At 35.8% G+C, this 14,929-nt stretch overlaps 1 protein-coding gene across 4 annotated transcripts in view; it reads right to left on the bottom strand.

Annotated features, from left to right (window-relative positions):
• PHF14 (PHD finger protein 14) overlaps nt 1-14,929 on the bottom strand; it is a 161,078-nt gene that overhangs the window by 29,642 nt on the left and 116,507 nt on the right. For 2 of the 4 annotated variants that reach the window (XM_059476039.1, XM_059476032.1), the window contains one exon: nt 3,436-3,549. The exons of 1 other annotated variant lie outside the window; for it this stretch is intronic. In XM_059476039.1, the coding sequence (XP_059332022.1) occupies nt 3,436-3,549 (114 nt within the window). Of the gene's footprint in view, nt 1-1,708; nt 1,792-3,435; nt 3,550-14,929 lie in introns of all 4 variants that reach the window. One more of the 4 variants, XM_059476047.1, reaches the window with a different exon arrangement.

The following is a 14,929-nucleotide window of genomic DNA, read 5'->3' as shown; positions in this document are numbered from 1 at the left end:
GAACTGTCAAAATCAGTATTTTCTTACTTAAATAACAAACCACTGACACCATCATCCCCCATGGACTAAAGGGCTGCTTATGAGAAATGCTATCAAGAAGACAAAGCCCACCCATCTTGCTCTTCAGACACATGAAAAAGGCAAAGTAAAACTACTTCAGCAAGAAATCTCCACTTTCTTCAGCATTTCTGTATATCCATCAGAAACCAATGTAAATGTATGTACCAATACAACTGCCAGATGCAAAGTGAAGCTGACCACAGAAAACAGAATAAGGGTCATGAAAGCTGATACACCAACCTTTCAACTTTATTGAACAATTGCAGTGTTATTCAAGAAAGTGCATTTCTGCATTTAAAACATTTTAAAAGCTTGCATCTTAAATAATCACAACATCCAGAGAATTTCCTTTCATCCATTGATGGTAAAGAATGTGTAGTATCAGAGAAAAAAGGGCATACCAATGTAACAGTGATGTAGTTCTGAATTTTGAAAGTCTTGTGGGAACAAAAATTCTATCCTAAGTATTATTATTGGAGGAAAACTGCTGAATATATATAAACTCCTTGGAAATTTAACAAAATTACACTGAAATTAGGATGAGACACGTCTCTCCCCTTCCAAATGCACTGAATTCTTCTTTCAACGATACTTTTCAAATCCAGTGCTTAAAATCCCTCTGGAAATATATACAATATTAAATATCAATCACATCCTTATTTTAGGATGGACACTAATTAAAATTATTCAAGCATTCAAATCTATACAACTTAAATTTTACAGAGGCTTGCACAGCTTTTGGAAAGAGACAATAAACTATCTTTCTAACTTTAAAGTCAGCTGAGTTACTTTATAACACAAAAGGTTTCTGCAAGTGAAATATACTGATAAATACACACACTTTCCTAAATCGCTAACAGATGATTCAGGACACCAATGAAATTCACAGAAAATTCACAACTGATCCAACATAGAATTAAATCTAACTTTGAAGCACCAAAAGTGGCTGGGAAGAAGGACAGCAGTAAGAGGAGTGGATGCCATTCTGTCTTCCTGTTGAGGAGAACTCAATATTTGACCATCATTTCTAATAGGAGAAATGACTAGACAACAAAACAAGACCTCATTTGAGTGATTATATTGCATCCCACAAATAATATCCTACTGATGACACAAGTAACTGAGGGTAAGATTCAGACTGTCGTATCTGAGAGGAAATCAAATTGTAAGCAGGAAATAGAAGTGCTTCATCCAAATTAATGTGGCAGTTCATGGGATTTTCCATACTTTCTCCTACTAGAAGTTATGTGTCCTCACATTTGCAAGCCCAAGACTCTTTTTGAACACCACTCTCTGCAACCTTTTCAAATTTTCTGCACCTTCCTGAAACCCTTTGCTGTTAGCCACCCAGCCTTCTTTACTCTTTTCTCATATTTCTCTATTCCACAGCTGCATTTGAGCTTTTCTTTAACAACTCTCACCAATGCTGATGGTTTGAATTCAGATGAGTCATAAATTACACAAATATATACCAGTCAGTAGTCAATTCCACATATTAACTCATTAAGCAGATATTGAAAGATGTACCAGAAGACTTCAACAAAATTTAAAATAAAAAGCCATTAGCTTAATTCAAGCTCTGCAAACACTTTTTGGACCTCTTTTTTAGGGTGTAATTCACAAATGTTTGTTTATCATGCTCACTTACCCATCAGTGACTTAGATGGTTTGTTTCATGGTGGGTTCTGAATTTGGAAATTCAGCATACTGCTGCTCCCCTCTCAAGGTTCCCTGCAAATCCAACCACAAAACTCTTTCTGACTCGCCTCTCTCTCTTTTGTACAAACTGCAGTAAATATGATTGGAGAAAGTCTCATTCCCTTATAAACCACATGACCCCACATTCAGTAAAACAGCTTCAACATGAACTACTACTGAACTATTTGTAAAATTTGAGGTGTATTTCCATCTTTTGATTCCCTGAAGCTTCCTCTCCCCCACAGCTGAGCTGCTTTTATTCCACAAAAGCAAAAACTGTATACTCATCTTCCTCTTAGTCACCTTTTACCAACTAACCATATTTCATTCCTCTTTCTGTAGGACTTTTCCTCTCTTTTTATTTTTAAGCATCCGCTGTGCTCTCAATTTTAATTTCTCCAGTGGAGTGAAGTAAATTGACAAAGCTGTGAACTGAGAGGCAGATTCCACAGCTCTCCACACACAGAGGTCTCTTTGCTACTTAGAAATGCACAAAAAATTATTCCCAAAAGCTGGCACTACTCTGTCCTCAGGACTGCTTATATGTGACAACCTGACTTTTTATCTGGGAATATGCAGTGATATCCCAAAATAAGTGAATCTACTTGGTCTTATTCCAGGAGACACTCTTAAGAATTCTCCTGGCTTCACACTCTGGACCTTCCCTCTTCTTCAGACAAAGTGACAAGACTATCAGAAAAATGAAGATATTTATCTAAAGGCTGCACTAAACTAATAAATGGCATTTTATTTCCTAAGACTAGCACTTCATACTCCTTTCTTCTGAAAATTAAAGTCAAAAGAAGTCTCAGAAAATACCCAGCAAAGACTCGTCTTTATATACCTGGTACTAGATGTATTTTGAATAGTAATAATACCAACTAAACTGTTTGAATAAGCCAAGATTAAGTGTTAAGGCTACTACAAAGGAAGGACTTACATCTCACAGGAAAGGTTAATTTAGGGATAATAATGGTTCCCTGGGAAGATGATTGCCACCATGAAATGAAGTTATGAGTCTGAATTCCACAGACAACATCTCCTGCAGCTATAGTGTACTATGATTGGGATGCACAGCAGGAACAGAAAACACCCTGAGTCATTGGCTGCCCTACCTTACAAGCACCTTTGCTTACAAAACCAGGAAGTATGAACTTATGACTACATCACTACTACTACTATGACATCACTTTTTGAAACCAAGAGAACAAAGAAAGGCCCAATCTCAGGAAGAGTCTTTCCTTTGCACAAATCAGAAGTAAGACATACTGAAATTTTGTGAAGGATGATAAAAGTTTATATCTACCTACATTCCAATGTACAGATTCTATTTCTCACTCTCCAATGTAATGAAGTTCATTTTGCCAGAATCTAATAGGGCTCCTGTTACTGTCATGGTGTGACAGATAGGAAGGATTTAAAAAAATCCTAATTACTCACAGTAAGAAACAGTATTTAAAAAGTAGCACATATTATGGAATATACTTGTAGGTACCATTAATAATAGTTCTGAGTTTTACCTTGGTCTTGCATGCTGTTTATATGGGAGTATAAGACAGAACTGTAGCTTTAAAAAGTCTCTGCTATTAGTAGTACAACACTAGGCATGAAAAACAGAGGCAAATGTGTATTCCCCACCAGTTAATCTTGGAAAAAAACAGACACAGAATGTCCTACCTCTTCTGGACGTTTCTGTGCCACCGATATCAGCTCTTCAGAGCTACTTCTTGAGGTAGAGGGTACCACGTTACCTGGGGCCTCTGAGACCACCTCATTTGACGGCTCGGAGTCCTGAGGGCAACAGACACAAACAGACCCCTCAGCAGCGTGTTGATGTGGCACGCCAAAAAAATGAGACTTCCCAGAGGAACTGTGCTTTAAGCACAGCGAGAGAAATAAAAAATACTTGAGGTCTGAAATTCTATTCTTTTTATTCTGGGCAATTTCTTACGCCTGAATCAAAAGCACCTGTCATATAATTTCTTTTGAAATAATAATATTTTCTCCATTAGAGAATTTTAAGACTATTAATTAGTTACAGCATTTCAGAATTGCAAAGTTCTGAATAAACATGGTTTTTTACCCATACCTACCCCTGCTCCTGAACCGCACGGAAGGGAATATTACATTTGGTCCACTTATGGCAGATGGATGCTTCTGCAAAACAGCTGGAGCCATGCTAGAAATGCCCCCAACAAATGTATTTTACCAGTCACTGCAAACCACAACCTGGTAAAGCTGAAGAAGTTAGTAGAGTTTGCTATCTTTTAGTAAATTTAACATTACAGTAAAATAAAAAAAAAAATTCTTAAGTAATTTACATTCTGTTTTCCAAATTGCCTCAATTTTGCCACACAACATGACTGAATCATTCAAAATAAAAAATTCAAAAAACCCACTTTAATACCTTCACTGCTTCACACAGAGGTTTTGATAACAGCATAGTTTGAGATATTTTAATGCAGAGAAAAAAATCCATTAGTCAGTACAATCTCTACTGTGCTTGTAATGCTCATTACAGAAAGTATTTTAGATGTCATCGCTTAGCAAGCAGAGTATCTGCTTTTGATATATCACCTTCTTTCTACATTCACTAATTGCAAGGAAATCAAGATTATACTTTTGGAAACTGCAAGCTGCAGAGCTCATTATTAAGTTTTCAAACATAACAACCTGTAAGAAGTAAATTAAAATTTCATAATGATAATATTCAGCAATTGCAGTTTAGCCCATTGCATAGAAAGGGAAAAAGTGAGCACTGGTCCAACAACCATTATTGAATCACACAGAGAATCACATCTGGTGAGACTGGACACTGTAAAAGAATTAACACATGGAGGGAGTTCCCAAAGACTATAATGTGGAAAAACTACTGTGCTTAAATATTTCTAATAAAGATTTTTTTTACACCTTTCTCCTTGTATCACCTGAGACTTAGAAAAAGGATGCTCTGGACCATTTTGTGCCATGACACTTTAAAATTCAGGTTTGGTATGAGGAAGATGTTTTAGGAAAAAAATAGCTTTTAGTGAAGACTAAAGAATGCCATCAATTAAAATGTTAACAGTGAAGTCCAACTGCCATTGCACTGAACTGTTTTATGGGCATAATGCTGGATCTGTGGAACAAAAGAAAAGAGGAGGTATCTTGGAAGAATATCTGCCAAACAGAGTGAGCTGCAAGAAGAAACATCTCTAGAATTCAAATAATAAAAGTCTGATTTTTCCCATGCTATATATGCAATCAAAAGGAAATTTACAGCATGTTTATCCTGACAGCTCACTGGTTTCCCCGGACTTGTACAGGCAAGCATCTTCTCTCTCAAAGGCCACCTCAGTTTGGTCCCAGTGAACTATGATGTTGAGGATATTTTTTCTTGTTTACCCAATTAGCCATGAGCTCACTCTGAGTATAGAACAGTACTGTTTTCTCCTTGAGAAAGTTAAATCAATGCCACTTATCAGCTCAATATGTTTCCAGAAGCACTTCTGTGCTTCTAACAAAAACAAAAGTAACAAACACATCTGCAGGAAGAAAATTATACACTTGTCTGAATCTGTTGGTTCAGTGATTTTTCTCCTTGAATTCTGCTTGTATTTTGTACCTGAACAAGCTTTTGTTATGCTGCTATTACCTGTGGCCAGATGATGGTGGCAACCATTTTCAGTTACTTGCTTTTTTAAAGTAATAAACAGTGCTTTTCAAAAATTATCTGAGCAACTGCAATTTGGTAAGCTTACATTCCTGTTACATTTCTTTGTCTCAAGAAGTCTATGGATTCTTTTTTACATCAAATCTTGAGCATCTTCCTCTCCAGCAGCTTGGCTATCCTTCTCCTAAGAACCAGCTGGCTAATTTAATACTTCTATTTTTAGAAAGATGGATGGAAACCTAATTTGCTTTATTATTCAGAAACCATTCCAAGCAAATATGCCTCCCTTCCCAATTGCTCTGGTTTTATTCTCTCTTTTCACATTGTTTGTTGGTCAGAGTATGGTGCTAATGATGCCAAGGTCCTGGGCTTGATCCCAGTATGGGCCATTCACTTAAAGAGCTGAACTTGATGATCCTTGTGGATCCCTTCCAATCCAGACTATTCTGCAGTCTAAATATGCATCACAGGCAATCTGTGTTGCTGCGAACTAGTCTGACAACATGTGAAGTGCAGCTTTCAGAAAGAGACATATTCGGTAAGTGGAATGAGATCCTTTCTTGGATCCATGATACCAATGGTACCAATAAAAATGCTGCAAGGTGCAAATGAGAACTTTTACAGAGCTGCTCCCAGGTGTGTTATGAATATGTGGCCAAGTGAGCAACAGTTTTGGTTAGAAATCCTGGTACTTGTATTCTGGCAAGAATACTGCTCTGAAAGAGTATTAGCATCATTTACACTTGGAAAGTTGAGAAACCACTACCACTGACCTGAATCAATATTTTTACCACAGAAGTGTTAAAAGGAAAAATATACTTCAAAAATAATTAAAATTTACTCTCCTGAAATCACTTTATTATTTTTTCAATGTCCTGCATGATGAAAACAATGACACTATCATTGATCTGTCAGCCTCAGCTGTAGTAGTAATGGACGTGGTGGTTTATGGACATTTAATCACAGTAATTATTTTGGTACATGTCTTTTCTGGTGCTTAAGCTCTTCCCACTTCATTAACTCATTATTACATGTTCTAAACTACACAGGAAAAATCACAAATCTGTATTTTCACGTCAGACAGATCAATACATAGCTTTATAATGGATCAGAGTATTTAGTTATATTAATTAATAAACTATGGGGGAAAGCCATTAAATGGTACTTTCAGCTTCCTGAAAATGTAGAAACACTTTGTGAAAATACAAGTGCATTATAAAAAAAAATTCCAAATTCTCAGTAATAATTTTTTTCCTGAAAAATGCAGATTTTGATCAAAGCTTCTCAGAATAAGAACCTTCTTGGACTTACAAAACCTTGAAGAGGAAATGAAATGTGTAGACATTTTGCTATGTTTATGCAAGAAAGATATCCCTGCTTTTAATAATGACTCTTTTCCTGTGACCTAAATGCTCACGCAGTCTAAGATAACACAACTGCATAGGCTTGATCAATCTCTTTTCTGCAAAAAATTATATTTTAATTACATGTTGACAGAAATACATAAATCAGATAGTCTAGTCCTGGGATGGAATCTGCTTACTAGTTTTTTCAGTATTCAGTTCTCTTCTTCCCTTCAGTCCAATTGGTGTATTTACTCTTTGCCTCTACCATACAGGAGCACACATTGTGCCTTCAGTTTTGTGCTTCTCTGTGCAGAAGGAACACTGACACAGTATACTGAAAAATCAATAATGCATACAGAACAGATGTGGATTTCATCTTCAAGCCACATGAAAGTGATAGATTTCAAAGGGAGATGTTTAGGTTTTATGCTATGCTGATGTTGTGGCTTAATTTAACAATTTCACTGTTCTCACATTTTGCTTTTCAAAAACCAGACCTTTAATTCCAGATTGAGACACATATACAGGTATGCATGGTAGATGAAAATAGGATACAGATATGTATATACAAACATGTGTAGTCTGTATATACATATACAGTCAAAACACACAGTGAACATCATGGTAGCAAAATGCTGTATTTACCAATCCATGTTACTGTCAGCACAGATAGATACTGACTTAACAAAATAGAAACCAACATTGCTTCTTATTGTAAAGAAAATGAAGAGCCAGTGTATATTTTTATATTTTTAAACTATGCATAAAATATTTTCCTAAAAAGCTCAAGAATTTCCATTTGAAATACGATGATGGAAAAATAGTGTCTTAAACAGTGATCACACCAGCCTAACAGCCACTACCTTTTCTGCTAATGCTTCTTTAGAACAAAACTAAAATAGGATTGAAACAAACCCCTTATAGATGATTTCAAGCTGACAGGTTTGAATACATTATGTTAACTCTGCATCGTTTTTCATCTATCATCCTTTACCTTGGTCCAGTTGAGAATTACACAAGTCATAAATTAGCTTTAAACAAGTTTTGAATCAGCCTGGAACTAGTTTTCAAATTAAAGAGCCGTCAGTATATTACATCGTACTGTCATTTTATTACCCCAATCAATTCTGTGTGGCCTGAGGTAGAAAGAAAATGGATGCTGTCTTCATTTGCAGAGGGTTTATCTCTCACACCAGGCTGTGAAAACATGACTGCAGTAATGAATTGGACGCCAAAGTTACTAACAAAGACTTCCAACAGCAACAAAGCAGAAATACTTGTCCCCCTTTAAACTTACAGAAGTGAGGGGGAAAAAAAGGCCTTTCTGAAACATGAAGACAGCTTCTTACAGTTGAAGCACTATGGGATGAAATTAGCACGTTTTTATTGAAGTGCTAAAGTGCTCACAGAGTGTCATTTCCAGCACTGCACAGAAAAAGCCTTCCTGGGTCAGACTCACAGCGTCTCTCCAGCCCAGACCATGGAACACCATTCCAGCAGCAGAGCAACCACTCCTCCTGTTCTTAGCCTCACACCCCGGGGGCATACTTTGAAAGTATTTGCAACATCTTAGCCAGAATTTCAGAAGATCTGCTGCAGACAAGATATCTGCTCCAGAGTTCACAGGTGGCCAAAGCAAATCCCCAGGGAGAAACACAGAGTTCATCTCAATCTCCTCACATGCAAGATCAATCACTTTGCTGTTCCTCAGATTTTACCCTGTGTTAGTTAATGAAGCAAGAATATGGGCTTTAAACTTTTAAGTCATGCTCCACAGTTGTAAAATTTCCCTTTGTCTTTTATTATGCCTTTGTCATTCTCTTCATGCTGCTTTTATTCAACATCTGACAATATCCTCTCTTCTTCTGCCCTCTCCAAAGATAGGAAATTACAAATGCAACCTCTAACATTCGTGTGCTAACCTCCTATGCTGCCCAGTCACAGAGACAACACTGTTGTTATGTCCTTGGCTATTTTTTCTCTCTGGAGAAGGGGATGATGACTTCTATGTTTATACACTGTTAACACAACAAGGTCTCTTTCTCAGCTCACTGTGAAACCACCTCAGTCAAGCAATAAACCTTAAGCTGTCTCTAAAACTTCTGCCTTCTTTTAGAAACAGAAACAAAAGAAAAACCTTTTATAATTATCTGCTTTCCAAATATAGAAATTAAATTACATTCTTTAGCCTCACACTAGTTTTGCTTTTTTCTTCAAACTCCTTTTGCAATATGAAGGACTTAATAAAGGTAAAAGTTTCCATTAAATACCCACCTGTTCCAATTTATTATCCCTTTATCTTCCAATAAACTACAGCACTGACAAAGTATACTTACATCTTTGAAATCTACCCAGCTTTCCAAGTGCAAAAGGTGAATTCCCACTTTAACTTTTGTTTTAAAATAAGCATGCTACTACTGTTAGTGTTTTACTAGAAGTGTTTGATTAAACTATCAAAGGAAACAGGGTCTTCTGTTTTCTCTGGATGCCTTCTTCAAATAGAAAAAAAATTACATATATTTAAAGCTAAAAAGAGCACTCTCAAAAAGTTTTTTTTATCTATTCTTCTAACCTTATCACATGCAAATAGAAACAGAAAACAGAAGAACATTTTACTGTTTGAAGGTATTATCATTCACTGACCTCTGGAACCTGAATTAGTTTCCCCTTTCCAGCTCACATATTTTCTACATTTCCATTACTCAGTGTACTAATCCTACCTCTCGTGGGACTGAATTCTCCACCTTCTCAATCAAAGTCTCCTGGATTATTGTATTTCCTTTTTACTTTCTCACCATTCACTATTTCCCCATATTCAAAAGTTATTCTTTTAGATACCCTTTCAATAGCTGCCTTTTCTGATCCCAGAAGTCTTTGAACTGTATTAAAAATTATCTCTTAAAATGCTGTAATTAATAAAACCACATTAGAACACAAAAAGGGAATTAAACTTCTAATTATAGCCACTCAAAACACTAAACTCATCCTGTGTGTATAAAATAAGGAATACAACTTCTCTGCCATTATTGCCATGGATTAAAACTACTGACCACAGATATAGCACAGCTTAAACTATTGCCAGAAATTTCTGTATGAACATGTATGTCATCATCAGGAATTTTTAGAATTTCTTTTCTAAAGGAAAAAACTCAATATCTATCTTTTTCTGTGTATGTTTGTTAAATGTCCCATATCCTGCATAGTTTGGTAATTATCTGGTGCACCACAATAACAGATTTTATACTAATATCCTTTTGCAGGATATTAATATATGGCAAGACTGCTGTACTATGCTATTATCAGTGCATGTAAGAGTAATTCAGTACTTTCTCCCTTTCTTTGTCCACACCTCTTCCTTCCTATGCATTGTTCTGCTATATTATTTGTATTGTGAATTAGGTTGCAGGCAGATGCTATAGCCTAAAAAGTTATTTTTGTCCTCATTTTATACTTGACGGAGTTTATAGATATTATTTTATTTAGTTCATAAAGCTTTTAATGACAGTGCACACTTAATTTATTACAGCTGGATCAGGATATTTCATTTTCCCTGTGCCTGTTTGGTACACCTCTGACCTCTGCAATCTTTTTTTCCCCCAACCAAAAAAAAAACCTCCCAAACCTCAGGAGCTGCAAAATTAATTCTCAAGCACAGCCCAAGCATCTAGAGCCACAGTAAACGTGGACTCTTGATTTTTCTGCTGCTCTCACACAGGTGATGTGCAGTTCACACACTGTAAGTGTATGTAATATTCATCTGGTACATGTTTACTGGGGTATAACTCTGGGTACATGTTTACTGTGTGGTTGTATGTATGTTAGACAGCATTGCAATTACTGACTTGGACATATTTACAAAACTACATGGGCATTTTACACCCAACATTTAAAACAAGACTTTCTAAACAGCAGATGTACAAGATCATCTGGTCACTCCCAGTGAGCAGTGCTGCAGCTACAATAACTCCATTAGTAAGGCTACATTTGGGGTTGCAATTGTCTCCTTCCTTAAACAAAGGAATTTTATTTTATTTATTTCTTTATTTATTTAATTTTATTCCTTCAGAAATGATCAGGGGCAGATCATACCATCCATTCATATAGTCTCTCTAGAAGAAAGTTTTACCCAGCTGTATTTCTTTTCAAGCCATTTTTAAAATGCTCCAAACATTCTGTGCTTTTCTATTACTTGAGGTGGTGACAACTTGGGAGTAAGGTACAGAAGAAAACTTACTTTCATCTCTTTGGGTCAAGCTGCACATTTGCACTATTTATGGTCAGAATAGTTTGCTTTAGTCTACTTCAGCAGCTTGGCAGAAAGCATACACAAAATTTGCTCACAATATTTGGCTAATTCTTAACTTGAATGAGAAGACTGAACACTTGAGAAGATCTCTGCTCCAAAAAGCAGCTGCTTTATTCTAACAAAAATAGAATGTAGCTCAAAAAAGGCTTTCTTTCAAGCACACAATCTTCAGATATTATGCATCAGCATGCAGAGTGTGTCTGTCAGATGTTGGAACAAAGCTTTAAATTGTACCATCTAACTTAATTCTCAAGACAGGGTCAGCACATTCATAGGGTTGTGGGGGTTTTTTTTCATCTTAGAGAAGTCCTTTAAGTAATATTTATTTAGCTCCTTACATCTTCATCAGCACTGATTCTTGCTTTTCGACTCCTTGAAGTCCAGATTTTCCCAACATAATGCAAAACAGGGTTACATTAAAATGTGTGATCACCAAAAGAATCACAAAATTGTCAAAGGCTACTTTTTAAATCAAGACTTGTTTTCATCTCTCCCCACTTCCAGAATTTTCTTCCTGTAGCAAGATGAAATAGAAAAATAAAGGGAACAGAATAAAAACGAATAGAAAAGAAAGGGATTGCTCAGTACATCCTTTTTTGCAGTTTAAGTTTATTACATAAGTTTTATAGCTCTCTAAATTAACTCTACATGGGACCCACCTGTTTTTTCAGAGGTTTTCTATAAGCACTCTACACTTCTCCAGGGGAAAGTTCTCAGTGTGTCCTCAAAATCCTCCTTTCCACTTTGCTGCAATCCTATTTCTTAATTCATCCCATTCTCCCCTGAAAGGGTTTCTGCGCATTTTCCAAGTGGAATTTTCTCATTCTTATGAATGTGTGTGTGCTTAGAGCTCTCCTTTTATGCCAAGGGCACTTCTTGTAGTCCCATTGTTTTTGCCTTCATGCTTTTCTCACTCCTGCTCTTTCTGTCCCTCTCTCTTAAAAACTACCATCATTTATTTTCAACTGATAAAGCAGAAAAGCAAAACATTAATTCAAAGCTATATTAACATCTTTAAAAGAATGAATTAAGTATAAAAAGCTTTCTATAAAAATATTTCCTACACAATATTAGAGATCTGTCTAATATCTGAATGTTATGTCATATATATATCATATATAATATATATGATAATGAAAATATATTATATATATAATATAATAATATAATATCCTTTACGTCCTTTGAGAAGCTTCAAACATATGTCAGCAACACCATTTTGTGGGTGCCCTTGATTTTTTCATTCATGCTAGTCACTAGAATAATGAAAGAAAATTTCCATTTAGCTTTATACTAGTAAACAGAGATACATAGACTTATTAATTAAAGTAGCCAGCTAAAACACTAGGATATTTTATGCTGACACACTGAGCTGCCCTGACAACAGGATGTTTACTAAAAAAGTTGACACAGTTTAAGATGTGACATTAATCAGGCATCTTTTGCTGAGCTCATAGGAATTGAAAGGTTACAACTATTGCTGCCGCTTTAAAGTACCCTCATAAAGGCCTGGAAATTCCTCATTCCTCCCTAATTAAGAACACTGCAAATGATACATGGAATGATGAGGCTAAATTCACACAAAATGTCAACTTTACTGCCTCATTCCTAGAAGCATATTTATATTTTCCCAGTGGTGTTTTTTTCCTAGAGATTACTCCTACCAGACAAAAATCCTTTTTTTTCTCATCTGTACTAGAAAACATACAGCAAGTCCCTTACTCTTAAATATGGTTTCCTTATCACTGTAGATCAGATGCTTTCAGTTCAAAGCATACAGTGCTTATACAAATGGACAAATGATGAAATTTGGTATTCTAGCAATAGAGATCTGAGTGTTAATTTTTAGGCTTTTGATCTTGAGACTACTAATACAGATTTCCACAAAATTATCTTATCAAAATAGGAATAAAACCACAATTTTAATAGATGAAACTGAAACACAAATATACCTTTAATACTAGGAAACTGTGGTGTGACAGGAGCAGCTCTTTAGAGCAAAGCAGTTGGTGTTGAGGACCAGCCAGATGCAGAACACATTTCAAAGATACAGCTGGTTTGGTCATGAAGACAGCATGCCCATTAGCAGTCAGAATAGATCCTTGGCTTTAGTGCCCCTTGACAGAAACTCACTTTGCACACTTCTAAAACCACTCCATAATATGAAACAAAGCAGAATCACTGGTGGCAACTTGGTAATTCTTTTCAAAAATGCATTTCTCACCTTAACCAAAATAAAATCCATCAAAATCAGCATACCAGAATGTAGGACCATTTAAGCCAGTAATAGGATTTTCCAAAATAACAGGGTATTTTAAATACTAGCTTTATTCAGAGTACAGCAGCGTAACCCTGGATCATCAACAGTCCCTCTTCCTCCTCCTCAGATTCACTGGAAACTCTCTGTCCCCACTTTTGTCCATTTTAATTTTTCCCAAGTTAAAGCAAAAGAGAGACAGATATATTTTATGCCTTATTTTCAGACAATGGTTTGACTGCTGCCCTGAATTAACTGGTGAACACATCCCATATCACAGGGAATATCTCAGCTCACTTCCCTCTTCCTCTTCTTAAAAGGGTTCAAAATAATATCCCCAAGGGAGTGCCTAAACCTGCTCTTTAGCTGAAGCAGGTTGTTTTGCATGGAGGGATGACTCAGTAGGTAAAATGATTCATTGTCTATTAGCCAGCATATCTATTGTCTTCTGACTATTTTACTATTTTTATTTACAGGAGCTTTTCAGTTGCTGTCTATGCTATACCCAGAAAGCACATGAACAATCACAGGTCAATAGCTCATTCAGTGAGAGAACTATTAACAGATTAATAGACTACAGCTCCCAAATCTCAATCTTTTTGTTTTTTCTCATAATTACCTTTAAATGTTAAGATTCTTGAAGTTATCATTACATGAAAACAAAGATTTTAGAGACATTCAAGAAGTTTCTTACCACCAGCAAGTTACAAAACAAAGTATTTAGAACATCACTGTGTTCTGCAATTCCTGTCTTGTGCAATACATTTAACTAAACAAGCAGTGGAAATATCATGCAGTAGGAAAATGTGGTAGGGAAAATGCATATTCATGTGATACAAAATGTGCTTATAAATATTAGTACCTCGTATGTATCCTTATTTATTGCATTGGACTGGTTACAGATTTAATATTCATTATGCCAATGACTGTATCACTCTGCTGACACCCTTCTATTTCCAAAAATAAGTATGTGATGTGATTACCTCACTCGAAGTACACTTGTGGGTACGTTCCATAGATATGGAGTTATCCTGCTATTTTATCTTCTTTTTGACACTTTTCTTTGGCTATTTATATCACATCTGAAAGGATACCATCTGCCCTTCCCTCTCCATGAGATTAGTAGCTAGAAAAAATTTTGATATCTACAGATTCCAAGGTTTTCCACATATAAAATCTTTTGGTAATGTTTGTCACAGCTGAAATATACTTAAGACTTTTCAAACACGCACAAAGATGTTTCAAACCACTGAACCAGATAATAATTTTCAACAGTTACCAAAGCCACATTTACTAAAACATCTAAGATAAACTTAATTGCTACTAGAATTTAACAATGCTCTATACATTTTAAATGTTTTGTGAAAATCTTTTCAAAAGCCATCTTAAAATTCCATATAATTATTGTGCATTTTCTTGGTAGAACTGATTGTAATGCTCTTGCAGTTATATTCCCACACAATCTATCTGCTGAGCCAATTTTAAGAGGATGGAACTTTTCTGCTACAGAATGCTAAAATCCAAGTGATGAGACACTCCTTTGCAGAGAAAGTGGCTGACACAGCACGAATTGGCAATATCCAGCTGTCTTCTGGGAAATGTGATTAAAT

Source organism: Ammospiza nelsoni, chromosome 1 (genome assembly GCF_027579445.1).
Source record: "Ammospiza nelsoni isolate bAmmNel1 chromosome 1, bAmmNel1.pri, whole genome shotgun sequence".
NCBI classification, from domain to species: Eukaryota; Metazoa; Chordata; class Aves; order Passeriformes; family Passerellidae; genus Ammospiza; species Ammospiza nelsoni.
This window is presented reverse-complemented; position numbering and strand designations above follow the sequence as displayed.